Source organism: Amblyraja radiata, chromosome 14, assembly GCF_010909765.2.
Source record: "Amblyraja radiata isolate CabotCenter1 chromosome 14, sAmbRad1.1.pri, whole genome shotgun sequence".
In the NCBI taxonomy this organism is placed as follows: Eukaryota; Metazoa; Chordata; class Chondrichthyes; order Rajiformes; family Rajidae; genus Amblyraja; species Amblyraja radiata.
In genome coordinates this window covers 4,041,437-4,068,194 of record NC_045969.1, presented here as the reverse complement: position 1 = coordinate 4,068,194, position 26,758 = coordinate 4,041,437, and the positions used below count along the sequence as shown (strand labels likewise).

The following is a 26,758-nucleotide window of genomic DNA, read 5'->3' as shown; positions in this document are numbered from 1 at the left end:
GCCGGTCAATTGGCAGAGCAATAGTCCTGACCCAAAATGTTCACCAGTGATGCTGCCTGGCCCAGTAAAGGGGCTGAGTTTAGAAGAATTTAGGAGAGTTTGAAAAAATGTCATGTTGAAGACCTCCTTCAACTATGTTGAAGACTAGCTACAACTAACCGAGAAAATTGGACGCCGAATAGTGGAGAGTGAAGACGACCTCCTTCGGTCTCCTTTTGACTATGATGAAGACTATCTACGACTACCTTCGACTACCCTTGATTACCTACGACTAACATGCCGACCTACTACAACCTACTACGACTAAACCTATGAGTAAAAAAAGTATCGATTTTTTCCATGGCGACCTTTTTTTACGCGGACATTTTTCAACATGTTGAAAAATACGCCGCGACCTAGCTGAAGCCTCGAGTACGCGGAGACCACTCTCGAGCATGAAGGAGAGTTACAAAGACCTCCTAGGACCTCGTGTCGACCATGCTGCGAGTATGAGTCATAGAAACATAGAAATTAGGTGCAGGAGTAGGCCATTCGGCCCTTCGAGCCTGCACCGCCATTCAATATGATCATGGCTGATCATCCAACTCAGTATCCTGTACCTGCCTTCTCTCCATACCCTCTGATCCCCTTAGCCACAAGGGCCACATCTAACTCCCTCTTAAATATAGCCAATGAACTGGCCTCGACTACCCTCTGTGGCAGGGAGTTCCAGAGATTCACCACTCTCTGTGTGAAAAAAGTTCTTCTCATCTCGGTTTTAAAGGATTTCCCCCTTATCCTTAAGCTGTGACCCCTTGTCCTGGACTTCCCCAACATCGGGAGCAATCTTCCTGCATCTAGCCTGTCCAACCCCTTAAGAATTTTGTAAGTTTCTATAAGGTCCCCTCTCAATCTCCTAAATTCTAGAGAGTATAAACCAAGTCTATCCAGTCTTTCTTCATAAGACAGTCCTGACATCCCAGGAATCAGTCTGGTGAACCTTCTCTGCACTCCCTCTATGGCAATAATGTCCTTCCTCAGATTTGGAGACCAAAACTGTACGCAATACTCCAGGTGTGGTCTCACCAAGACCCTGTACAACTGCAGTAGAACCTCCCTGCTCCTATACTCAAATCCTTTTGCTATGAAAGCTAACATACCATTCGCTTTCTTCACTGCCTGCTGCACCTGCATGCCCACTTTCAATGACTGGTGTACCATGACACCCAGGTCTCGCTGCATCTCCCCTTTTCCTAGTCGGCCACCATTAGATAATAGTCTGGGCAAACTGGCCAGAACTCGCGGATTAGGTCGCCCAAGTGGGACAGCCCCTTTACTCCAGCACTTTGTGTCTGTTATCTACCACGGATGCCCTGAATGATGTAAGGACAATGTTGCAAAAGCCTTAATTCAACACCCTGTCCACCAGTCATATCATTTTCAGGGAACTATGTAAGTGTAGTTCAGAGATGTTGTGCGGAAACAGGCCCTTCGGCCCACTGAGTCCGTACTGACCAGTGATCCCCGCACACTAATACTATCCTATTTTACCTTGATGACAAGCCAATTAACCTACAAACCTGTACGTCTTTGGAGTGTGGGAGGAAACCGAAGATCATGGAGAAAGCCCACGCAGGTCACTGGGAGAACGTGCAAACTCCGTACAGACAGCACCCGTAGTCGGGATCGAACCCGGGTCCTTGGCGCTGAAAGGCAACCGCTGCGCCACCTTGCCGCCCACGGTACTCCAGGGTCTCTCTGTTCCACATGTCCCTTCTGTCCTTTACTGCTCCACATCTCCTCACTCCTCACTGTGAAGGTCTTGCCCATGTTGGACTTCCATGAGGAGCCACAGATAAGCCGCACAGGACGTCCGGTCCCACTTGTAAAGGGCCTGCACCACTTGGGCGTCACCACGCACCATGCGCACGTAATGCATCGTGATGGGTGAATGATGTCGCGTAAATGACGCCCAAGTGAGACAGGCCCTTAACCCTGACATCATGGAATAGATTTGGCAGCGTATTGCTGGCCTGGAATGATGGTAGAACTCTTCAAAATTCATCTCCTTTGGAATGATTAAAAGCAGAGAATGTTCAACATTGCCCAGGTATTCACTGCCACAGAAGGCTGTGGAGGCCAAGTCACAGAGTGATACAGTGTGGAAACAGGTCCTTCGACCCAACTCACCCACACCGGCCAACATGTCCCAGCTACACTCGTCCCACTTGCCTACGTTTGGTCCACAACCCTCCAAACCTGTCCTATCCATGTACCTGTCCAACTGTTTCTTAAACGATGGGATAATCCCTGCCTCAACTACCTCCTAGATACATAAATACATAGATACATAGAAAATAGATGCAGGAGTAGGCCCTTCGAGCCTGCACCGCCATTCAATATGATCATGGCTGATCATCCAACTCAGTATCCCGTACCTGCCTTCTCTCCATACCCCCTGATCCCTTTAGCCACAAGGGCCACATCTAACTCCCTCTTAAATATAGCCAATGAACTGGCCTCAACTACCTTCTGTGGCAGAGTTCCACAGATTCACCACTCTCTGTGTGAAAAATGTTTTCCTCATCTCGGTCTTAAAGGATTTCCCCTCTATCCTGAAGCTGTGACCCCTTGTCCTGGACTTCCCCAACATCGGGAACAATCTTCCTGCATCTAGCCTGTCCAACCCCTTAAGAATTTTGTAAGTTTCTATAAGATCCCCCCTCAATCGCCTAAATTCTAGCGAGTACAAGCCGAGTCTATCCAGTCTTTCTTCATATGAAAGTCCTGACTCCTCTGGCAGCTTGTTCCATACACCCTCTGTGTGAAAAAGTTACCCCTCGGATTCCTATTAAATCTTTTCCCCTTCACCTTGAACCTATGTCCTCTGCTCCTCGATTCCCCTACTCTGGGTAAGACACTCTGTGCATCTACCCGATCTATTCCCCTCATGATTTTGTACACCTCTATAAGATCTCCCCTCATCCCCCTGCGCTCCATGGAATAGAGACCCAGCCTACTCAACCTCTCCCAATAGCTCACACCCTCTAGTCCTGGCAACATCCAACATCAATGGGCATTTTTAAGGCAGAGGTTGAAAGATTGAATGAATGAATGAACGAATGAATGAATGATTAAATTAATGAATACTTTATTGTTACATGTAACGGGCCACAGTGAGATTCTTCACATGCACAAGGTATGCAAATAGACACTACATAAAGGGCGGCCACATAAAGTATCCCATACCAGGTCATCCTTTATTCTCCCCCTCCCTCCCCCTCCCCCCTCACGGTGATCCTCACCCCCCCCCCCCCCCACCGGCGATGGTGTCCTCACTTCCACCTGTCTGTCCTCTACCCCCGGCGCCCTCATCGACCACCGCACTGACCTCTCCGCAAACACCGCCATGTCCCCTCCGGAAGCCTCCATGGCACCGACCTAGACCCCTCGAGGCTCGGGCTCCGACTCCGACTAATATAGTGCACAGAAAATAGGTGCCGGAGTCGGCCATTCGGCCCTTCTTGACCAGTGTGGGTGTCAGGGGTTATGGGGAGAAGGCAGGACAGGGAAAGATAGATCAGCCATGATTGAATGGCGGAGTAGACTTGATGGGCCGAATGGTCTAATTCTGCTCCCATCACTTATGACCTTATTATGGACGTATGATGTGGCTTCAGCCTGATCTGTTGCATCTGCTCCCAATATTAGTCTGAAGAAGGGTTTTGGCCTGAAACGTCACCTATTCCTTCGCTCCACAGATGCTGCCGCACCCGCTGAGTTTCTCCAGCACTTTTGTCTACCTTCGATTTTCCAGCATCTGCAGTTCCTTCTTGAACATTAGGCTTTCAATTCTAGTTCTCCTGCTCCTAAGACCTCCAGTCTACAGAGTAGACTTGATGGGCCGAATGGCCTAATTCTGTTCCTATCACTTGTGACCTCTTATTCCAAATCTTGATGATGAAATATAAATGTGTTTTTGTTATTCTCTCCCCCAGTAAGTGTAGTTCGGGAAGAGTGACGTCGCTCAAGTGTTTAGGTAAGTAATTTTTGTTTTGTTCGAAGTTCTATCATCGAGCAGATAAATGCCCCCACCCTAGCTCTGAATAGTCAGAGGGCCACAGGTACGGAGGCAAAGAAAGCAGCGAAAACAAAGAAAGTAGGGTGAGGGGGACCTCATTGAAACTTTCCTCAAGGTGGAAGTCCTGGCTGCAGTACCGTTCACTGACTATCGGGGGCACCTTTGAGACCTTTGACATTGGTGGAACGCCACTGCCACCTGCTGGAAGATGCTTTGAACTGACAGCAGGTTCAACATTTACACAAGAGTCCAAGGCAGGGTCTCGACCCCAAACATCAACTATTCCTTCTCTCCAGAGATGCTGCCTGACCCGCTGAGTTACTCCAGCTTTTTGTGTCTCTCTAAGGAAGTCAGCGGGTCAGGCAGCACCTGGGGAGGGAAAGGACAGATGATGTTTTGGTTCAGACAGGACATCATTTAATAATAATAATAATGGATGGGATTTATATAGCGCCTTTCTAATACTCAAGGCACTTTACATCGCATTATCATTCACTCCTCAGTCACACTCGGTGGTGGTAGGCTACTTCTGTAGCCACAGCTGCCCTGGGGCAGACTGACGGAAGCGTGGCTGCCAATCTGCGCCTACGGCCCCTCCGACCACCACCAATCACTCACACACATTCACACACAGGCAAAGGTGGGTGAAGTGTCTTGCCCAAGGACACAACGACATTTGACCCATACTGCCCCCTCCCCACACATATCCATAGGGGAGGCACGGTGGCACAGCAGTAGAGTTGCTGCCTCACAGCGCCAGAGACCCGGGTAAGATCCTGACTACGGGTGCTGTCTGTACGGAGTTTGTACGTTCTTCCCGGTGCATGGTTCCTTGAAGGTCGAGTCACAGGTAGATAAGGTGGTCAAAAAGGCTTTTTGCCATAGGTGCAGAGAGTAGGCCATTCGGCTCTTCGAGCCTGAATAGATCATTGATAGCTAGGAGATGCTGACAACGAAGCAATCAAAGTAAACTCCAGAGTGTACAAGCCCAGCCGCTCCATTCTCTCAGCATATGACAGTCCCGCCATCCCAGGAATTAACCTTGTAAACCTACGCTGCACTCCCTCAATAGCGAGAATTGCTCCAGCATTCTGGTGTCTGTCTTCGATCTGGACTCTGAACCTCGTCCTGAATCACACGCCTGGCTTTCCTTATGCAGAGTGCGGCTCCAGACCCAGGTTCCTGCCTCGGATCGTCGGAGGGAATCTCTCGGCTGGCGGGCAGTGGCCGTGGCAGGTCAGTCTGCACTTTGACGGACACCACTTGTGTGGAGGATCTATCATCGCCCCGCTCTGGATAGCAACCGCTGCACACTGCGTCGTCCAGTAAGTCTTCCATTCACGTCTCACTGCTTGCCACGCCACCCTGACTCCATGCACGTGTGGCGCCATTTTTTAAAAATTATCAAAAAATGTAATCAATTATTAAAAATAATATTTACAATATACAACAAAAACAGAACCCACCACCATAATACAAGACAAACAAATACACTAAATAAACTACTACACAACTATGTTACGCTCCTAGGTACACAGAATGGTGGCCGACTAGGAAAAGGGGAGATGCAGCGAGACCTGGGTGTCATGGTACACCAGTCATTGAAAGTGGGCATGCAGGTGCAGCAGGCAGTGAAGAAAGCGAATGGTATGTTAGCTTTCATAGCAAAAGGATTTGAGTATAGGAGCAGGGAGGTTCTACTGCAGTTGTACAGGGTCTTGGTGAGACCACACCTGGAGTATTGCGTACAGTTTTGGTCTCCAAATCTGAGGAAGGACATTATTGCCATAGAGGGAATGCAGAGAAGGTTCGCCAGACTGATTCCTGGGATGTCAGGACTGTCTTATGAAGAAAGACTGGTTAGACTTGGTTTATACTCTCTAGAATTTAGGAGATTGAGAGGGGATCTTATAGAAACTTACAAAATTCTTAAGGGGTTGGACAGGCTAGATGCAGGAAGATTGCTCCCGATGTTGGGGAAGTCCAGGACAAGGGGTCACAGCTTAAGGATAAGGGGGAAATCCTTTAAAACCGAGATGAGAAGAACCTTTTTCACACAGAGAGTGGTGAATCTCTGGAACTCCCTGCCACAGAGGGTAGTCGAGGCCAGTTCATTGGCTATATTTAAGAGGGAGTTAGATGTGGCCCTTGTGGCTAAGGGGATCAGAGGGTATGGAGAGAAGGCAGGTACGGGATACTGAGTTGGATGATCAGCCATGATCATATTGAATGGCGGTGCAGGCTCGAAGGGCCGAATGGCCTACTCCTGCACCTAATTTCTATGTTTCTATGTTAATTCCTGGAGAAACTCAGCGGGTGCAGCAGTATCTATGGAGCGAAGGAAATAGGCGACGTTTCGGGCCGAAACCCTTCTTCAAACTGATGGGGGGTGGGGGGGAGAAGGAAGGAAAAAGGGGGAGGAGGAGGAGGAGCCCGAGGGCGGGCGGATGGGAGGGTGGGAGGAGACAGCTAGAGGGTTAAGGAAGGGGAGGAGACAGCAAGGACTAGCAAAATTGGGAGAATTCAACGTTAATGCCATCCGGACGCAAGGTCCCCAGGCGGAATATGAGGTGCTGTTCCTCCAATTTCCGCTGGTGCTCACTCTGGCAATGGAGGAGACCCAGGACAGAGAGGTCGGATTGGGAATGGGAGGGGGAGTTGAAGTGCTGAGCCAGGGGAGGTCAGGTTGGTTATTGCGGACTGTTACGCTCCTCTTTGTTTTATTATCAAAAAATGTATTCAATTATTAAAAAATAATATTGACACTACAATAAAACAAGCCAGAACCCACCACCATAATACAATACAAACATATATTCATAATAAACTATTAGACAATTATGATACAATCCTTATTGAGGATACATTCAACACCCTGCGGTGCCCAGCGGTCCCGGGAATCCCCCAGGTTGCTTGTGGACAGCGCGTATTCCCTCACTAACACCACCCGGGCACGGAGGTAACCCCGGGAAAGGGGCAGGCAGCCCGGCTCGGGCAGAGCCCTCTTCTGCCTGGTGCCGTGACTCGCGGATGGCCAGCTTGGCCAGGCCCAGGAGCAGCAAACCCAACCAGGACATCTTCGGCCCTCTACCCTCTCCCCTACACACAGGGTGTCTGAAGATGAGGATGATGGGTGGGTGGGAAGTGCAGCCAGAAGGCTAGGGGCAGCCCCTTTAGATAATGGAACAGGGGATGTGTGTGGCAGCCTAAGGCTTTTCCCAGAATCAAGAGAGAGGTTTGTTTAGTTTAGTTTAGTCTAGTTTATTGTCACGTGTACCGATGTACAGCAAAAAGCATTTGTTGTGTGTACAGGTTGGCAGTTTTAGTTTTTAGTTTTAGTTTTTAGAGATACAGGCCCTTCGGCCCACCGGGTCCGCGCCGACCAGCGATCCCCGCACACTAACACTATCCTACACCCACTAGCGACACTTGCTATTTTACATTTACCGAGCCGATTATCCTACAAACCTGCACGTCTTCGGAGTGTGGGAGGAAACCGAAGATCTCGGGGGAAACCCACCCAGGTCACGGGGAGAACGTGCAAACTCCGCACAGACAGCAGCCCGTAGTCGGGATCGAGCCTGGGTCTCCGGCGCTGCATTCGCCACTGTGACCGCCCGGTAGGTTATGATTGTAAATTGTCCCTAGTGTGTGTGTGCAGAGATCGCTGGTCGGCGCGGACTCGGTGGCCCCCCGTTTGCGCGCTGTATCTCTAAGATGAACCAAACCAAATGAACAAACCAAGTAATGACTTGTGTGGAGGAAGGAACTGCAGATGCTGGTTTAAACCGAAGATGTGTTGGAGTAACTCAGCGGGACGGGCAGCGTCTCTGCGGAGAAGGAATGGGTGACGTTTCGGGTCGAGACCCTCGATCATCTGGAGAGAAGGTACACAAAATTGCTGGGGAAACTCAGCGGGTGCAGCAGCATCTATGGAGCGAAGGAAATAGGCGACGTTTCGTGCCGAAACGTCGCCTATTTCCTTCGCTCCATAGATGCTGCTGCACCCGCTGAGTTTCCCCAGCAATTTTGTGTACCTTCGATATTCCAGCATCTGCAGTTCCCTTTTGAACACATCTGGAGAGAAGGAATGGGTGAAGCAGTGATTTGTTTTTTTTTTTGCTTCTGCCCCCCCTGGGGTTTAGGTTCATATTTCTCTCCTCGTGGAGGGTGTATGCTGGCATCGTGGAGCAGCCTCTGACCGAAAGCTCTTCCCACCTGGTCAAGAAGATCATACACCACCAGAAATTTAGAAGCCAGACGTACGACTATGACCTGGCCCTCATAAAGCTGGAACAGCCGCTGGCGTTCAATGGTAACTCCACCTCTCTTTCCTTTCGGGGAAACTCATGACATCGTACCTCTGAACTCTGCCTGAGGAAGGTAGAGAATTGGTTCCAATAGACAATAGACTTACTATTCAAGAGACATTTGGACAGGTACATGGATAGGACAGGTTTAGACAATAGGGTGATTTCACGAAAGGTCACTGGAGCGTAAATCCCCACTCACGTGACCGAAAATTTTAACTGGGGGACAAGCGTCACTTCCGGTACATGTTAGTGGATGGGAAAACACGCACTTTCACACCCGTTAAAAACATCGAAAACGGCCAGTTTTTGAGCTGCAATTTACTGAGCCAGTCGGGGTGACCGTGAGGAACAGCTACCTAAATTTACAGTCCAAAAAAAAGATAGAAACTAAGGTAAATACAAGAGTGAGCTGAAGGTGTAAACAAGGCGGAAGTGCTAGCGGACTTTTGCCGTGGAGATTTAAAGATCCAAAATATCGGGAATTATCGCGTTTGCTCGCTGCATTTCATCAAAAGTGGCATTATTGACTTTTTATCTTTATTCATTTGTTATATGAAAAGTATTAAAAGTTAGAAACCCGTCAGTAAAATTGCAAAATCGCCCATGGTTCTCGGGTGGGGTTTAACATGCAAAATGAACACGCTTCTGAAGCTCCATTTACCATTTAAATAATCGTAAACTTGCATCTCAGTAAAATTGATTTCCAAACGCATTGAGAGTTTACGATTATTTAAATGGTAAATGTAGCTTCAGAAGCGTTTTCATTTTGCATGTTAAAACCCACCCGAGAACCATGGGCGATTTTGCAATTTTACTGACGGGTTTCTAACTTTTAATACTTTTCATATAACAAATGAATAAAGATAAAAAAGTCAATAATGCCACTTTTGATGAAATGCAGCGAGCAAACGCGATAATTCCCGATATTTTGGATCTTTAAATCTCCAAGAAAAAAGTCCGCTAGCACTTCCGCCGTTTTGACACCTTCAGCTCACTCTTGTATTTACCTTAGTTTCTATCTTTTTTTTGGACTGTAAATTTAGGTAGCTGTTCCTCACGGTCACCCCGACTGGCTCACTTAATTGCAGCTCAAAAACGGGCCGTTTTCGATGTTTTTAACGGGTGTGAAAGTGCGTGTTTTCCCATCCACTAACATGTACCGGAAGTGACGCTTGTCCCCCAGTTAAAATTTTCGGTCACGTGAGTGGGGATTTACGCTCCAGTGACCTTTCGTGAAATCACCCTATAGGTGCAGGAGTAGGCCATTCGGCCCTTCGAGTCAGCACCGCCATTCAATGTGATCATGGCTGATCATCCCCAATCAGTACCCCGTTCCTGCCTTCTCCCCAGATTCCGCTATTTTTAAGAGCCCTAGGTAGACAAACGTGCTGGAGAAACTCAGCGGGTGCAGCAGCATCTAAGGAGCAAAGGAAATAGGCAATGTTTCGGGCCGAAACCCTTCTTTAGAGCCCTATCTAGCTCTCTCTTGAAAGTATCCAGAGAACCCGCCTCCACCGCCCTCTGAGGCAGAGAATTCCACAGACTCACAACTCTCTGTGTAAAAAAGTGTTTCCTCGTCTCCGTTATAAATGGCTTACCCCTTATTCTTAAACTGTGGCCCCTGGTTCTGGACTCCCCCAACATCGGGAACATGTTTCCTGCCTCTAGCGTGTCCAAGCCCTTAATAATCTTATATGTTTCAATAAGATCCCCTCTCATACTTCTAATTTCCAGAGTATACAAGCCCAGCTGCTCCATTCTCTCAGCATATGACAGCCCCGCCAACCCGGGAATTAACCTTGTAAACCTACGCTGGACTCCCTCAATAGCAAGAATGTCCTTCCTCAAATTTGGGGACCGAAACTGCACACAATACTCCAGGTGTGGTCTCACTAGGGCCCTGTACAACTGCAGAAGGGCCTCCTTGATCCTATCAATCTCCGCTTTAAAAATACCCAATGGCTTGGCCTCCACAACCATCTATGCCAATGGATTCCACAGATTCACCATCTAGAAAGGAATGAGCAGAAGGATGATGGGGGACCTCATTGAAACGTACAGAATAGTGAAAGGCCTGGATAGAGTGGATGTGGAGAGGATGTTTCCACTAGTGGGAGAGTCTAGGACTAGAGGTCACAGCCTCAGAATTAAAGGAACTTCTTTTAGGAAGTAGATGAGGAGGAAATTCTTTAGTCAGAGGGTGGTGAATCTGTGGATTTTTTTGCCACAGAAGGATGTGGAGGCCAAGTCGGTGGATATTTTTAAGGCAGAGATAGATAGATTCTTGATTAGTACGGGTGTCAGAGGTTACGGGGAGAAGGCAGGAGAATGGGGTTAGGAGGGAGGGATAGATAGATCAGCCATGATTGAATGACAGGGTAGACTCGATGGGCCGAATGGCCCAATTCTACTCCTATCACATGACCTTATGACCTCTGCCTCTCTGTCGCTCTGTGCCTTGAAATTCCATTTTTGGAGCACACTCTCAGGAAGTGATCGCCACGTCTCATTTCAAATGTAGATTGGATTCAGCCCATCTGCCTACCGAACTCGGGACAAGAATTTCCGAATGGCAAAGCCTGCTGGATCTCAGGCTGGGGCCTGACAAGTGAAGGAGGTGAGGCGAGTTTTGTAAATGGTTTTGTGGTTTCCAAACTCCATCCTGACCACGGGCGCTGTCTGTACGGAGTTTGCACGTTCTCCCTGTGACCGCGTGGGTTTCTCTGGGTGCTCTGGTTTCCCCCTGAAGTGCTGGTTTGTGGGTGAATTGGCTTCTGTAAATTGCCCCTAGTGTGTAGCGTAGAACTAGTGTCAAACCAACCGTGAGTTCGATCCTGGCTACGGGTGCTGTCTGTACGGATTTGCACGTTCTCCCCGTGACCTACGTGGGTTTTCTCCGGGTGCTCCGGTTTAGTTTAGTTTAGAGATACAGCATGGAAACAGGCCCTTCGGCCCACCGGGTCTGCGCCGACCCGCGATCCCCACACATTAATACTATCCTAAACCCACTAGGGACAATTTTTACATTTACCAATCCAATTAACCTATAAACCTGTGCGTCTTTGGAGTGTGGGAGGAAACTAAAGATCTCTGAGATTGAATGAATGAAATACCTCTATAAGGGGAGGCCATTTAAGACTGAAGTGAGAATAAACTTTTTCACCCAGAGAGTTGTGAATTTGTGGAATTCCCTGCCACAGAGGGCAGTGGAGGCCAAATCACTGGATGGATTTAAGAGAGAGTTAGATAGAGCTCTAGGGGCTAGTGGAATTAAGGGATATGGGGAGAAGGCAGGCACGGGTTATTGATTGGGGACGATCAGCCATGATCACAATGAATGGCGGTGCTGGCTCGAAGGGCCGAATAGCCTCCTCCTGCACCTATTTTTCTATGTTTCTATGTTTTCTATCTGCCCTCATCCTCCTACGCTCCATGGAATAGAATTAGGGTGAAGGGCCTGTTTGCACGCTGTATCTCCAGTACTAAACTGAAACTGCTTTTACGATGCAGCGGATGAAATCTCACTCGATCTGCGCGAAGCGGAGGTCCCGCTGATTGCCAACAACATTTGCCGCCGTCCCGATGTTTACCACAAGAGGATAAGTTCCAGGATGATCTGCGCTGGCTACCTGCACGGAGGTGTGGACACCTGTCAGGTAAGGGTTGGAACCTGGCGAAAAGATTCCATCATCTCCGCCACAACCGGAGAGCGGTCCTGAGCGACTCTCCACCTCACCGGAGACACTCGGACTATCCTTGTTTAGGAAGGTTCAAGATTCAAGAGAGTTTATTGTCATGTGTCCCTGATAGGACAATGAAATTCTTGCTTTGCTTCTGCACAACAGAACATAGTAGGCATTGACTACAGAACAGATCAGTGTGTCCATATAACCATATAACCATATAACCATATAACAATTACAGCACGGAAACATATTGTGTCCATTATATAAATATACACACACATAGAAACATAGAAACATAGAAAATAGGTGCAGGAGGAGGCCATTCGGCCCTTCGAGCCAGCACCGCCATTCATTGTGATCATGGCTGATCGTCCCCTATCAATAACCCGTGCCTGCCTTCTCCCCATATCCCTTGACTCCACTAGTCCCTAGAGCTCTATCTAACTCTCTCTTAAATTCATCCAGTGATTTGGCCTCCACTGCCCTCTGTGGCAGGGAATTCCATAAATTCACAACTGTTTTTTCTCACCTCAGTCTTAAATGACCTCCCCTTTATTCTAAGACTGTGGCCCCTGGTTCTGGAATGAATAAATAAACTGATAAAGTGCAAATAAACAGATAATGGGCTATTAATGTTCAGAGTTTTGTCCGAGTCAAGTTTAATAGCCTGATGGCTGTGGGGAAGTAGCTATTCCTGAACCTGGTCATTGCAGTCTTCAGGCTCCTGTACCTTCTACCTGAAGGTAGCGGGGTGATGAGTGTGTGGCCAGGATGGTGTGGGTCCTTGATGATACTGCCAGCCTTTTTGAGGCAGCGACTGCGATAGATCCCCTCGATGGAAGGGAGGTCAGAGCCGATGATGGACTGGGCAGTGTTTACTACTTTTTGTAGTCTTTTCCGCTCCAGGGCGCTCAAGTTGCCGAACCAAGCCACGATGCAACCGGTCAGCATGCTCTCTACTGTGCACCTGTAGACGTCAGAGAGAGTCCTCCTTGACAAATCGACTCTCAGTAATCTTCTCAGGAAGTAGAGGCGCCGATGTGCTTTCTTAATAATTGCATCAGTGTTCTCGGACCAGGAAAGATCTTCAGGGATGTGCAAATGCTGGAAAAATCGAAGGTAGACAAAAATGCTGGAGAAACTCAGCGGTTGAGGCTGCATCTATGATGCTGCCTCATCCGCTGAGTTTCTCCAGCATTTTTGTCTACCTCGGACTATCCTTGATCGGGCTTTACCTTGCGCTCAACGTTTTTCCCTTCGCATGTATCTATACACTATAATAATAATAATGTATGGGATTTATATAGCGCCTTTCTAATACTCAAGGCGCTTTACATCGCATTATTCATTCACTCCTCAGTCACACTCGGTGGTGGTAAGCTACTTCTGTAGCCACAGCTGCCCTGGGGCAGACTGACGGAAGGGTGGCTGCCAATCTGCGCCTACGGCCCCTCCGACCACCACCAATCACTCACACACATTCATACACTGTGGACGGCTCGATTGTATTCACAATCACGTATTGTCTTTCCACTGACTGGTTAGCACGCAACAAAAGCTTTTCACTGTACCTCGGTACACGGGACAATAAACTGAACCGTCTATTCTATTGGGCGGCACAGTGGTGCAGCGGTAGATTTGCTGCCTGTCGGCGCCGAAGATCCAGGTTCGATCCCGACTGCGGGCGCTGTCTGTACGGAGTATGTACGTTCTCCCCGTGACCCGCGTGGGTTTTCTCCGTGATCTTCGGTTTCCTTCCACACTCCAAAGGCGCACATGTTTGTCGGTTAATTGGCTTGGTGTAAATGTAAATTGTCCCTAGTGTGTGTGGTTTTCTCCATGTGCTCCGGTTTCCTCCCACACTTTGAGGAGTGTTCACCAGATGCCGGAGTTCCATCTTCCCGGCAAGAGGGCCTGTAACATCGGACTGGCTGCGGAGGCCACAAATAGGCCCCGACCTCGGGTGATCACAGAAGAAGGGGACTTAACTTTCTGATGCCTTTCCCCACAGTGGAACATTTTGATTCTGTTGTGGGGGGACGTTCATGTGGAGTTCTATAACGTGTTGTGTCATTTTTCTTTTTTTTAATTTTTCTATGGATGTACGGAAACTTAATTATTTCTTCTATGAAAAGCATTTTGGTTTCAACGCGAGTTGATTTAAACGTGCTATATAGATAAAATTTACTTACTGACTTACTTACTTACACACTCCAAAGCCGAACAGGTTTGTAAGTTAATCGGCCCCTGAAAAACTGTAAACTGTCCCTAGTGTGTGTAGGATAGTGTCAGTGTACAGGGATCGCTGGTCGGCACGAACTCGTGGGGTTAAAAGGCCTGTTTCCATACTGTATCTCTAAACTAACCTAGACCAGTCTCAACTACCTTCTCTGGCAGCCCGTTCCATACACCCACCATGCTCTGAGTGAAAACGTTGTCCCTCAGGTTCCTATTAAATCTTTCCCCTCTCACCTTCACCCGATGCCCTTTGGCTCTCAATATCCCTACACTCTAAAGTTCAAAGTAAAATCTATTCAAATCTAATTCTACACCTTCCATCATCTTATATACGTCTGTCAGGTCTCCTCTCAGCCTCCGACCAGCATCTTGTAAAGTTCTTCCCAATCCGTGGGTTTTCCGTTTACTTTGGACCTGAGTGGTCACGCTGGGACAGCGGTAGTCACTGCCTCACGGAGCTTTTGCTCTGGTATTTGATTGAATTCACATGTTTAATCAAAAATGTTTTATTATTAATGTTTAATGTCTTATGTGTCATTCCTAACTGTCACTGCATGTCATGTTGTCACTTGCGGGCGGAGCACCAAGGCAAATGCCTTGTATGTGAATACTTGGACAATAAACGTATTAATTCATTCACGGAGACCCGGGTTCGATCCCGACCACGGGCGCTTGTCTGCGCGGAGTTCCTGCGCTCTCCCCCGTGACCCGCGTGGGGGGTTTTACTCCGAGATCTCCGGTTTCCTCCCACACTCCAAAGGCATACCGCTGCGTAGGTCAATTGGCTTGGTGCAAGTGTAATATCCGTTTGAATACACACAGGGGGACAGTGGTGGACCACTGGCCTGCAGCGAAGAGAGCGGATGGAGGTTGGTGGGGATTACCAGCTGGGGAGCTGGCTGTGCAAACCAGAACAAACCTGGCGTCTACACCAGGGTCACCGAATACCTCGAGTGGATCCACCAGCAAATGGAGGTAATGGCACGGATATGGCCCAGCCTACGTTTCATCGTTTAGTCTAGTTGTAATTGTAGTCGCAGTTGCAGTTTCGTTGTAGTTTCAATGTAGCCTTAGTTTAATTCCAGTTTCGTTGTTTAAATTAGTTGTACTTTAATTTTAGTTCAGTTTCAGTTTTGACATTTTAATTTAGTTTGTTTACAGTTTAGTCTTCATTTCTATTGAAGGGCCTGTCCCACTCGGGCGTTATTTGCGCTTCATTTACGCGACATCATTTATAACCATATAACAATTACAACACGGAAACAGGCCATCTCGGCCCACCTAGTCCGTGCCGAACACTTACTCTCACCTAGTCCCATCTACCTGCACTCAGACCATAACCCTCCATTCCTTTCCCGTCCATATACCTATCTTCCTCTGGAAGCTCATTCCACACCGCTACCACTCTCTGAGTAAAGAAGTTCCCCCTCATGTTACCCCTAAACCTTTGTCCCTTAATTCTCAAGTCATGTCCTCTTGTTTGAATCTTCCCTACTCTCAATGGGAAAAGCTTATCCACGTCAGTTCTGTCTATCCCTCTCATAATTTTAAAGCCCTCTATCAAGTCCCCCCTTAAGCTTCTGCGCTCCAAAGAATAAAGACCTAACTTGTTCAACCTTTCTCTGTAACTTAGTTGCTGAAACTCAGGCAACATTCTAGTAAATCTCCTCTGTACTCTCTCTATTTTGTTGACATCTTTCCGTAAATGACATCATTTACACGTCGCAACGCATGCGGCGACATCATTTACGCCTCACGCGCGCGTGATGACGCACGCATAGCGGTGGGAAGCGGTGGCGTAGGTAGTGATGCGCGGCCGCGCGTGGTGCCCCAGGATTTTGGGATTCACAAAATCTTCGCGCGCCACCTGCAAATGACGCCCAAGTGCGACAGGCCCTTTAGTTTTACATTTAGTTTCAGTTTTACTTTTACTTTAGTTGTAGTTTTCGTTTCGTTTAGAGATACAGCCACGGCAACAGACCCGTCGATCGCCCGTTCACACTAGTGTTCCCGGTGTGTAGGGAGTGGACGCGATAATGGGATAACATGGAAGTTGTGTCAGTGGGGGATGGATGGTCGGCATGAGCTCGATGGGCCGAAGGGCTTGTTTCATGAATTATCTCCAAACTAAACTAAACCAAGGGACAATAAGGTTCATCCTTACATAAGGAAACACAGAAACATAGAAAATAGGTGCAGGAGGAGGCCATTTGGCCCTTTGAGCCAGCACTGCTATTCATTGTGATCATGGCTGATCATCCCCAATCAATAACCTGTGTCTGCCTTCTCCCCATACCCCTTGATTCCGCTAGCCCCAAGAGCTCTATCTAACTCTCTTTTAAATTCATCCAGTGAATTAGCCTCCACTGCCCTCTGTGGCAGGGAATTCCACAAATTCACAACTCTCTGGGTGAAAAAGTTTTTTCTCATCACAGTTTTAAATTACCTCCCCTTTATTCTTAGACTGTGGCCCCTGGTTCTGGACTCCCCCATCATTGGGAACATTTTTCCTGCATCTAGCTTGCCCAGTCCTTTTATAATTTTATATGTTTCTATATGACCCCCCCTCATTCTTGCAAATTCCAGTGAATACAAGTCTAGTCTTTTCAATCCTTCCTCATATGACAGTCCCGCCATCCCGGGGATTAACCTCGTGAACTGAAAACGGACACTATACTCCAGATAAGGTCTCAACATCCTTAAAACGAGCGGTCCTGAGCTACTATCTTCCTCACTGGAGACCCCCGGAGTACTTTTAATCAGACTTTGCTGGATTTTATCTTGCACTGATCATTATTGCCTTCATCCTATATCTGTACACTGTGGATGGTTCAATTGTAATCAATGTATAGTGTTTCCGCTGACTGGATAGCACGCAACAAAATAAGCCTTTCACTGTACCTCGGTACACGTGACAATAAACTAAATGATATAACTGAAATGTAACCCCCTCCCCCCCCCCCCCCCCCCCACCCCCCCCCCCCCCCCGCACACATTTGATATTCATTTTCCCTTAACATGGGGGAGTAAAAAAAAACATATTGCGTATAGGAGCAAAGAGGTCCTTCTGCAGTTGTACAGAGCCCTAGTGAGACCACACCTGGAGTATTGTGTGCAGTTTTGGTCCCCTAATTTGAGGAAGGACATTTTTGCTATTGAGGGAGTGCAGCGTAGGTTTACAAGGTTAATTCCCGGGATGGCGGCGCTGTCATATGCTGAGAGAATGGAGTGGCTGGGCTTGTACACTCTGGAGTTTAGAAGGATGAGAGGAGATCTCATTGAAACATATAAGATTGTTTAGGGCTTGGACACACTAGAGGCGGGAAACATTTTCCCGATGTTGGGAGAGTCCAGAACCAGGGGCCACAGTTTAAGATTAAGGGGTAAGCCATTTAGAATGGAGTTGAGGAAACACTTTTTCACACAGAGAGTGGTGAGTCTGGGGAACTCTCTGCCTCAGAAGCCAGTGGAGGCCGGTTCTCTGGATACTTTCAAGAGAGAGTCAGATAGGGCCCTTGAAGATAGCGGAGTCAGGGGATATGGGGAGAAGGCAGGAACGGGGTACTGATTGTGGATGATCAGCCATGATCACATTGCATGGCGGTGCTGGCTCGAAGGGCCGAATGGCCTACTCCTGCACCTATTGTCTATTAATGATATTACTTCAGTTAATCATGCTTTTAATCTACTTTCATTTCACAGAAGGAAGAGTCAAATGGCTGAAGACAACCAAAAGTGAAGCGTTTGAATAAAACCACGTCTAAGTTTTGTCCTAATTACACAATGAGTCATGTCTCAATATGAATATTGCAATCTTAGCATATGTTACATGCCCAGTGGGGGAGGGTTGGAATTAGTTACATATTCACAAGCTGCTAGACTACCACCGGGTGGCGCAGCGGTAGAGTTGCTGCCTTACAGCGCTTTCAGCGCCAGAGACCCGGGTTCGATCCCGACTACGGGTGCTCTACGGAGTTTGTGCGTTCTCCCCGTGACCTGCGTGGGTTTTCTCTAGGAGCTCCGGTTAAATTGAAATTCCTGACTACCATGTGATTTCAATTTGCATTCTTTGTGGTCTTAGTTTAGATTACTCGTCATCTAATCCAAATCTCACGGGTCTTGAGGCCAATCAGCCCTTTGCAACTATCCCAGATCCTTGAAGCAATCAGATTAGTCCCAGTTCCCCGATCGCCCGGTACAACATGGTGTTTCCATTTCTTTTTTGCCACCTGTGTGGTTTACGGTGCTATCTGCTTCCATCACATGACATGGAGCACCTGTGGCACAGCGGTAGGGTTGCTGCCTTACAGTGCTTGCAGCGCCTGAGACCAGGGTTCGATCCCGACTACGGGTGCTTGTCTTTTTTTTAATTTTTATTAGAAGTAAGTACAATAATATAATAATAATAATAATAATAATAATATATCTTTTATTGTCATTGCACATCAGTGCAACGAGATTTAGTGTGCAGCTCCACTGATGTACAATAAAGGTAAATAAATACAATACATAAATAAACAAGCTGAATTGATTGACGTGACCATCTGAGGGAGACTGTCCAAAGGGGGTGGGTGGGGGGGCACTCATTAGGGCCGGTTCAGAGCCGCTATAGCTCTTGGGATAAAACTGTTCCTGAGTCTGGAGGTTCGGGCGTAGAAGGCCTTGTAACGTCTGCCGGAGGGAAGTAGTTGAAACAGACCGTGGCAGGGGTGTGATGAGTCCTTATGGATGCTGAGGGCCTTCCTGAGGCACCGTGTGTGGTCGATGCCCTCCAAGGCTGGTAGCTCTGTCCCGATGATCCGCTGCGCTCTGTTGACGACGCGCTGAAGAGCTCTCCTCTCCGCCTCCGTGCAGCTGAGATACCACACAAAGATGCCATACGTTAGTATGCTCTCTGTGGTGCAGCGGTAGAACGTTGTCAGCAGCTGTTGGGGCAGACCAGTCTTTTTTAATGTCCTCAGGAAGAACAGTCGTTGCTGTGCCTTCTTGACCAGTGCGGCGGTGTTTGTGGACCATGTGAGGTCTTCTGAAATGTGAGTGCCCAGAAACTTAAAGCTGGACACTCTCTCCACACTTTCCCCGTAAATGGAGATTGGGGCGTATTCTCCAGAATGGGACCTCCTGAAGTCAATAATCAGCTCCTTGGTCTTGGAGGTGTTTAGTGCCAAGTTGTTATTGGCGCACCAGTCCGCCAGGTTCTGCACCTCCGCTCTGTAGTTTGTTTCATCACCGTTGGTGATCAGCCCAATCACTGTTGTGTCGTCTGCAAACTTCACGATGGTGTTGGTGTCGATATGGTATCATAGCTACCTAGTATATATTGACATGTTACGGTTCATGTACAGCTTCTTATTTTTTTTTAAATTTTAACAGTAAAAAAAGGGATAGAAAGAGAATAGAAAAGGAATAGAGAGGAGTGTGATATCGGAAAGTGAGAAGAAGATAAATGGAGAAGAAAATAGAGAGAAAAGAAGAAAAGGTAGGAAGCAGAAGAATAAAGGAGAGATAGCTATTTATTATTCTTGACCATCATTCACCCAGTCCTGAAACAGATCATTTCTATGTTTGTGTTGCACCATATGCTTGTAAGGAGTCGACAAGTGGAGACCAAATCCTTAGGAATTGGTCTAGTTTGTCTGTTAGGAGGAATCGCATTTCTTCAAGATGTAAGGTTTCCAACATGTTTGAAATCCACATTTTAAACGTTGGTGTCGATGTATTTTTCCAAAACGTCAGTATAAGTGTTTTTGCCGTTATTAAACCATAATTCAGGAAAGATTTTTGAAACATATTCAATTTATTCTCATATTCCAGTAATCCGAATATAATCAATTCAGTGTTAGGATCATATTTTATCTTCCGGGTACGGGCGCTCGTCTGTACGGAGTTTGTACGTTCTCCCCGTGACCTGGGTTGGTTTTCTCCGAGATCTTTGCTTTCCTCCCACACTCCAAAGACGTGCATGTTTGTAGGTTAATTAGCTTGGTGTAAATGTAAAATTGTCCCTAGTGTGTAGGATTGTGTTAATGTACGGGGGGATCGCTGGTTGGCGCTGACTCGGTGGGCCGAAGGGCCTGTTTCCGCGCTGTATCTCAAAATTCTAAAGTAAAACACTGCGACCACAAAATTGCCTTGTGAAGTGAATAATTGGACATCATTTTACAGATAACACCTCCGTCTTTTGTTTTAAGTGTTTATCATTAATCTGTGTTTGAGTCATCTGAAAGATAATGAATGTTTTAAATTAGATGACCTTCTTTGATTCGCACCATATCTGTGCGACACGGAGGCATAGGGGTAGAGTTGCTGCCTTACAGCGCCAGAGATCGCGTTTCGATCCCGACTACGGGTGCTGTCTGTATGGAGTTTGTACGTTCTCTCTGTGACCACGTGGATTTTCTCTGAGATCGTTAGTTTCCTCCCACACAAAGACGTACAGGTTTGTAGGTTAATTGGCCTGGTATGAATGTAAAATTGTCCCTAGTGTGTAGGGTAGTGTTAATGTGCGGGGATCGCTGGTCGGTGCGGACTGACCAAGGTCCTGTTTCCACGCTGTATCTCTAAAACTAAACTGGCTCGAAGGGCCGAATGGCCTCCTCCTGCACCTATTTTCTATTTTCTAAACTAAGCAGTGAGCTGTCTCATTGGCAATTCTTTTGTCACGAAGATGAAACGCGCTTTAATTGGGTGCTTTTGAGGAAACCGTCACCTTTTTAAAATGTGTTATAATTGTTTTGCTTTTTGCATTTTTTTTCCTGGCATTGTGTCTCTCACCCTCCAGTCTAAGATGGGGAGTTGTCATGGCAACAAAACATGCTGGCAAACATCTCTGCATTGATTCAGACACCTTTGTCCAACCATCTTTCGTTCCGTTTAGAGATACAGCATGGCAACAGGCCCTTCGGCCCACCGAGCCTGTGCCGACCATCTTATCCCATTTTCTCCTGACTTCCCCACACGTTAGAGTGGGAAAGTTACAGAGGGCCAATTAACCTACAAACCCGCAATTCTTTGGCATGCAGGAGGAAACCGGAGCACCCAGAGGAACACCACGCAGGTCACAGGGAGAACGTGCAAACTCCGTACAGACAGCACCCGTGGTCAGGATCGAACCCCCGGTCCCTGGTGCTGTAAGGCAGCAATTCTACCGCTGTGCCAACCATGGCTGAAAGGATCACAGATTAGATGGGCAGGACATGGCTGGTAGCTGTGGAATCACAGTCGTACATCACAGAAACAGGCCCTTCGGCCCACAGAGTCCATACCGACCACTAGTTCACACTAGTTCTATGTTATCCCAGTTTTGCATCCTACACACTATGGTCCGAACAACCTGCGTCCAAATCTAAGACAGACATAAAATGCTGGAGTATCTCAGTGAGTCAGGCAGCATCTGTGGAGAAGTCTGTAGGAAGGCACTGCAGATGCTTGTTTAAACCGAAGATAGACACAAAAAGCTGGAGTAACTCAGCGGGACAGGCAGCATCTCTGGAGAGAAGGAATGGGTGTGACGTTTTGGGTCGTGACCCAATAGAGCATCGTCAAGGACTGCTCTCACCCCAACCACAGACTGTTTACCCTCTTCCCATCCGGGAGGCGCTACAGGTCTCTCCGTTGCCAGACCAGCAGGTTCAGGAACAGCTTCTACCCTGCGGCGGTTTCACTACTTAACTCTGCACCTTGGTGATTGCCTGATCTGAGATAGGTGACATTTCAGGCCGGGACCCTTCTTCAGGCTGATGGTAACAGACTGATCATTGCTGAAATCAGTCTGATGAGGGATCCTGACCTGAAACGTCACCTATCCATTTCCTCCAGAGATGCTGCCTGGCCTGCTGAGTTACTCCAGCTTTTTGCATCTATTTTTTGGTATAAACCAGCATCCCCTTTATTGCAACCTGCACACCGGTGGCATGTGGGAGGAAGCCCGGAGCGCCCGGAGGAAACCCACGCGGTCAGAACGTGCAAACTCCACGCAGCCAGCACCCGCAGCTAGGATTGAACCCGGGTCTCTGGCAATGGCACTCAGTGCCACCATGCTACATGGAAGATGAACTCCTCCCCCCCCTCCCCTCCCCCCCCCCCTACTCCCCTCCCCCATGTGACAAAGATGTAGCAATGTGGAAAGATGAAGGACAAATGAAAAATCTTGGCAAAGGAAAAGCAGACAAGCTTTTTAAAAATAGTATTTTATTTAACGGTTCCTATTATAAGCAGACAAAATAGGACTGATCACGTCAGCACATTTATCCATTCCCTGCAGCCTGCTCTGATATTAAAACGTTCGACATCTCAATGAGCATTAAATATATTTATTGTACAGAAATACTGGCTAAAAATAAGGACTATTTTGTAACTGGGTCCAGTCCCAGTTCCTTGGTGAAACAATACAAATTTTTAAACAATTTTAAATACCAAGAACTTTCTTAAGATTCCAGTTGAGAAGGAGCCAACATTCATTACGTGCAGCAGACAGCTCATAGTATTGTCCATGTGGCCCTGTATTCATACTGTGGACAGATTCAGTGCAAGGCCCATGAACGTGGAAGGTGGTTCAGCAGCCAAATATAGGTAAACATTTTTTATTTATGTGGAATTAATGTTGTCGTGTGTCATCTCGTTCCGTATCATCCTCGCTGCTCCCATCGGGCAGGAGGTACCGCACAGTAGTATTAGTTCCCACACCATCAGGTTTAGGAACAGCTACTAGGGTTCCTACTAGGGTCGCCAACTGTCCCGTATTAGCCGGGACATCCCGTGTATTGGGCAATATTGGTTTGTCCCCTACAGGACCGCCCTTGTCCCGTATTTGACCGCCACTACTCGGGTCGAGGTCGGAGCACCGCGTCCGGCCCCGCCTCACCCATCCCGTCCAGTGCAGCCCAAAGATCCTATAGCGAGCAAGATAGATCACCCGATGAAAAAGACGTAGTGCGGTCATGGGTAATTTTCGGCCCCATTTCCGTAACCGGCTTCCGTCTCCGCACCAAAGATCCCGTAGGATACTAGTGCGGAGACGGACGCCGGTTACGGAAACATCCTCGTAAAATCAAAATTATTTGGGCAAAATCTTCTCTCCTCATTTTCAGAATTATAATTTATTAACACAAACTGTTCCCCCGCAACGCTGATTACACTGCGAGTCGGGTCGGGTTTGGTTATGGAAATAGATGAAAAAAAGACCCACGTTCCGCTCCGTTGCGTACTACACGTCAGCCCATTGCATTTAGCAGGAGTGGTCTATCTTGCTCCGCTATAGGATCTTTGGTGCAGCCCATGGAGTGCAGCAGCAGCACCTCGCCCCGTCGGTCGGCAGCTGTCCGACCTTCGCTTACCGCCGACACCACCACCACCACCACCCCTCCTTCGCATGGCCGATCATCGGTTCATGAGTTGGATGGGGCGCCGGACTTTGCGCACAGCCCCCGGGCCAAAACTCCTCAGCTGGCCCACCAGCTGGGCTTTGTGTGCAGTCCGGCACCCGGGCCAACTCATCACTCACCCAGCCACGGGCCGAGTCGGTCAACGAATTGCCGTGGGGAATTTATCCCGTATTTTGACCTTTTGTCCCTTATTTGGGAGTGAGAAAGTTGGCGACCCTAGTTCCCACAACAATCAGGTTCTTGAGATACAGAATGCTGGAGTTACTCAGCGGGTCGGGCAGCAACTCTGGAGAAAAGGACCACGCCGCATTTTTCGGTCGAGACCCTTCTTCAGACTCTTCTCGAGCCGAAACATCGCCTATTCCTTTTCTCCAGCGATGCTGCCTGACACTCTGAGTTACTCCAACTTTTTGTGTGTCCATCTTCAGTGTAAACCAGCATCTGCAGTTCTTTCCTACTTTAGAGATACAGAACGGGAACAGGCCCTCCGGCCCACCCAGTCCGTGCCGAGCAGCGATCACCCTGTACACTAGCACTTTCCTACACACAAGGGACAACTTAAAATTTTATTTTACTGAAGCTAATTAACCTACAAACCTGCACGTCTTTGGAGTGCGGTAGGAAACTGGAGCTCCAGGATAAAACCCACGCGGTCAACTTATACACTCCATACAGGCAGCACGCGTAGTCAGGAAACAGGCCCTTCGGCCCAATTTGCCCATGCTGACCAACTTGCCCCATCTACTCTATGCCCACCTGCCTGTGTTTGGCCCACATCCCTCTAAACCTGTTCTATCCATGCACTTGTCCAAGTGTTTCATAAACACTGTGTTAGCAAAGTTGTGTCAAGCAAAGTTGCCCCTCGGGTTCCTATTAAATCTTTTCTCCCTCGATTTAAACTAATATCTACCTCTTGACAATGACCCTGGATAGAGTGGATGTGGAGAGGATGTTTCCACTAGTGGGAGAGTCTAGGACCAGAGGCCACAGCCTCAGAATTAAAGGACGTTTATTTAAGGACATGGAATTCATTGCCACAGAAGGCTGTGAAGGACAAGTCAGTGGATATTTTTAAGGCAGAGATAGATAGATTCTTGATTAGTACGGGTGTCAGGGGCTATGGGGAGAAGGCAGAAGAATGGGGTTAGTAGGGAGAGATAGATCAGCCATGATTGAATGGCGGAGTAGACTTGATGGGCCAAATTCTATCACATATGATTTTATGATCTAACTGCTGGGGTGGGATTTTTAACTTAAATCTCAATCTATAATCAATAGTCGAGGTATTTGACTAATAGTCCACAAAGCCATCTTATCCATGCTAGATAAAGTGCCCGGATGAAAACCTTGCTCCTGGTCGGCCTAACAGAGACACCACATCTCTCCGCAAAGATGTCCCAGTAATCTTCACCATAGTTTGCAGTGAACTGCTGAAAAGGAACAAGACACATCACCTCATCCCACATTTTCTTATTTAGTTTAGTTTAGAGACACAACGCAGAAACAGGCCCTTCGGCTCACCGAGTCCGCGCCGACCAGCGATCCCCGCGCCGACCAGCAGTCCCCGCACAGTAACACTCGGGACAATTTGTACAATTTGACCTGCACGTCTTTGGAGTGTGGGGCGAAACCGGAGCGCCCGGAGAAAACCCACGCGGGTCACGGGGAGAACGTGCAAACTCCGTAGCCGGGGTCGAACCCGGGCGTCTCCGGTGCTGTACGCGCTGTAAGGCAGCAACTCTACCGCTGCGCCACCGTGCTGCCAGACGACCTTCAACCCAGTTTCAAAGTTTGACCTCCCCAAGTAGGTACAAGATCGATAGACCCAAAGTGATGGAGTAACTCAGCAGGTCAGGCAAGCAGCATCTCTGGAGAATAAAAAGGATGGGTGACGTTTCGGTTCGAGACCCTGCTCCAAACTGCGACGACATCACCGTGACCTATATCAACCTCAGAGGAGACAATATTCTGTCCACATTGACACAACTGCATTAAAGCGTGCAAGAAATTCAAGTACGTTGAATTCTAGGTATCTAAACTATTTACAATAACTTAAAAATGCCTTCTCGCCACCTACAGAGGTGGAGGGCGTGACAAAAAAAAACTATTTCTGCCACATGGCAGAACTGAAAGTAGGTTTCATCGTAACGTTCGGTTTGCATTGATTGTTGCTTGTAGGTTACTGACTGGCAAGTATTCTCAGACAAGGTTCCTGGCGAGGGGTTGAAGCAACTCGGGCTACTGTCGGAGATGGAAGACGATGATGACTACAAAACTCTGGGGGGGCGCACTGCTCTGCGACCCCACCACACAATGTCCAGTTGCCTTGGTCCAACCACCTCCCAACACCAAGGGTGGACGACACGACCGAGATGAGAGAAGAAGGTGGAAGCTGTCCAATTTCACAACAACCTTCTTCCAGCTGAGACGTCCCCAATCCAACTGCTCATCGATTTACGAAGACGGCCTTTTCAATTCCATTCAGGATTTTTTTTTTTCAAAATGGTCTTTTGATCAAGCACTTGGCCTCATTTTGAGAAGACGGGCTCCAATTGAGTTGGGGGAGATGCAGGAGGTGCAACATTGGGTCGGGAAAAACTGTTGAGTTGAGTATAGGAGCAAAAAGGTCCTTCTGCAGTTGTACACCAAGGCCCTAGTGAGACCACGCCTGGCGTATTGTGTGCAGTTTTGGTCCCCTAATTTGAGGAAAGACATTCTTGCTATTGAGGGAGTGCAGCGTAGGTTTACAAGGTTAATTCCCGGGATGGCGGGGCTGTCATATGCTGAGAGAATGGGTTTGAATGCTCTGGAGTTTAGAAGGATGAGAGGGCATCTTATTGAAACATAAGATTATTAAGGGTTTGGACACGCTAGAGGCGGGAAACATGTTCCCGATGTTGGGGGGAGTCCAGAACCAGGGGCCACAGTTTAAGAATAAGGGGTAAGCCATTTAGAACGGAGACAAGGAAACACTTTGTCTCACAGAGAGTTGCGAGTCTGTGGAATTCGCGGTTCTCTGGATACTTTCAAGAGAGGGCTCTTAAAGATAGCGGAGTCAGGGGATATGGGGAAAAGGCA

The 26,758-nt window shown here is 47.9% G+C and overlaps 1 protein-coding gene across 2 annotated transcripts in view; it reads left to right on the top strand.

Annotated features, from left to right (window-relative positions):
- Window positions 1-18,076, top strand: part of LOC116980297 (transmembrane protease serine 3-like) — a 34,655-nt gene extending 16,579 nt beyond the window's left edge. Inside the window, exons 7-13 of one of the 2 annotated variants that reach the window (XM_033032380.1) lie at window positions 3,978-4,018; window positions 5,220-5,385; window positions 8,206-8,375; window positions 10,895-10,990; window positions 11,884-12,029; window positions 15,120-15,272; window positions 18,000-18,076. In XM_033032380.1, the coding sequence (XP_032888271.1) occupies window positions 3,978-4,018; window positions 5,220-5,385; window positions 8,206-8,375; window positions 10,895-10,990; window positions 11,884-12,029; window positions 15,120-15,272; window positions 18,000-18,020 (793 nt within the window). In that variant the 3' untranslated portion in view covers window positions 18,021-18,076. The remainder of the gene's footprint in view (window positions 1-3,977; window positions 4,019-5,219; window positions 5,386-8,205; window positions 8,376-10,894; window positions 10,991-11,883; window positions 12,030-15,119; window positions 15,273-17,999) is intronic. The other variant, XM_033032381.1, reaches the window with a different exon arrangement.
- Window positions 18,077-26,758: the final 8,682 nt, after the last annotated feature.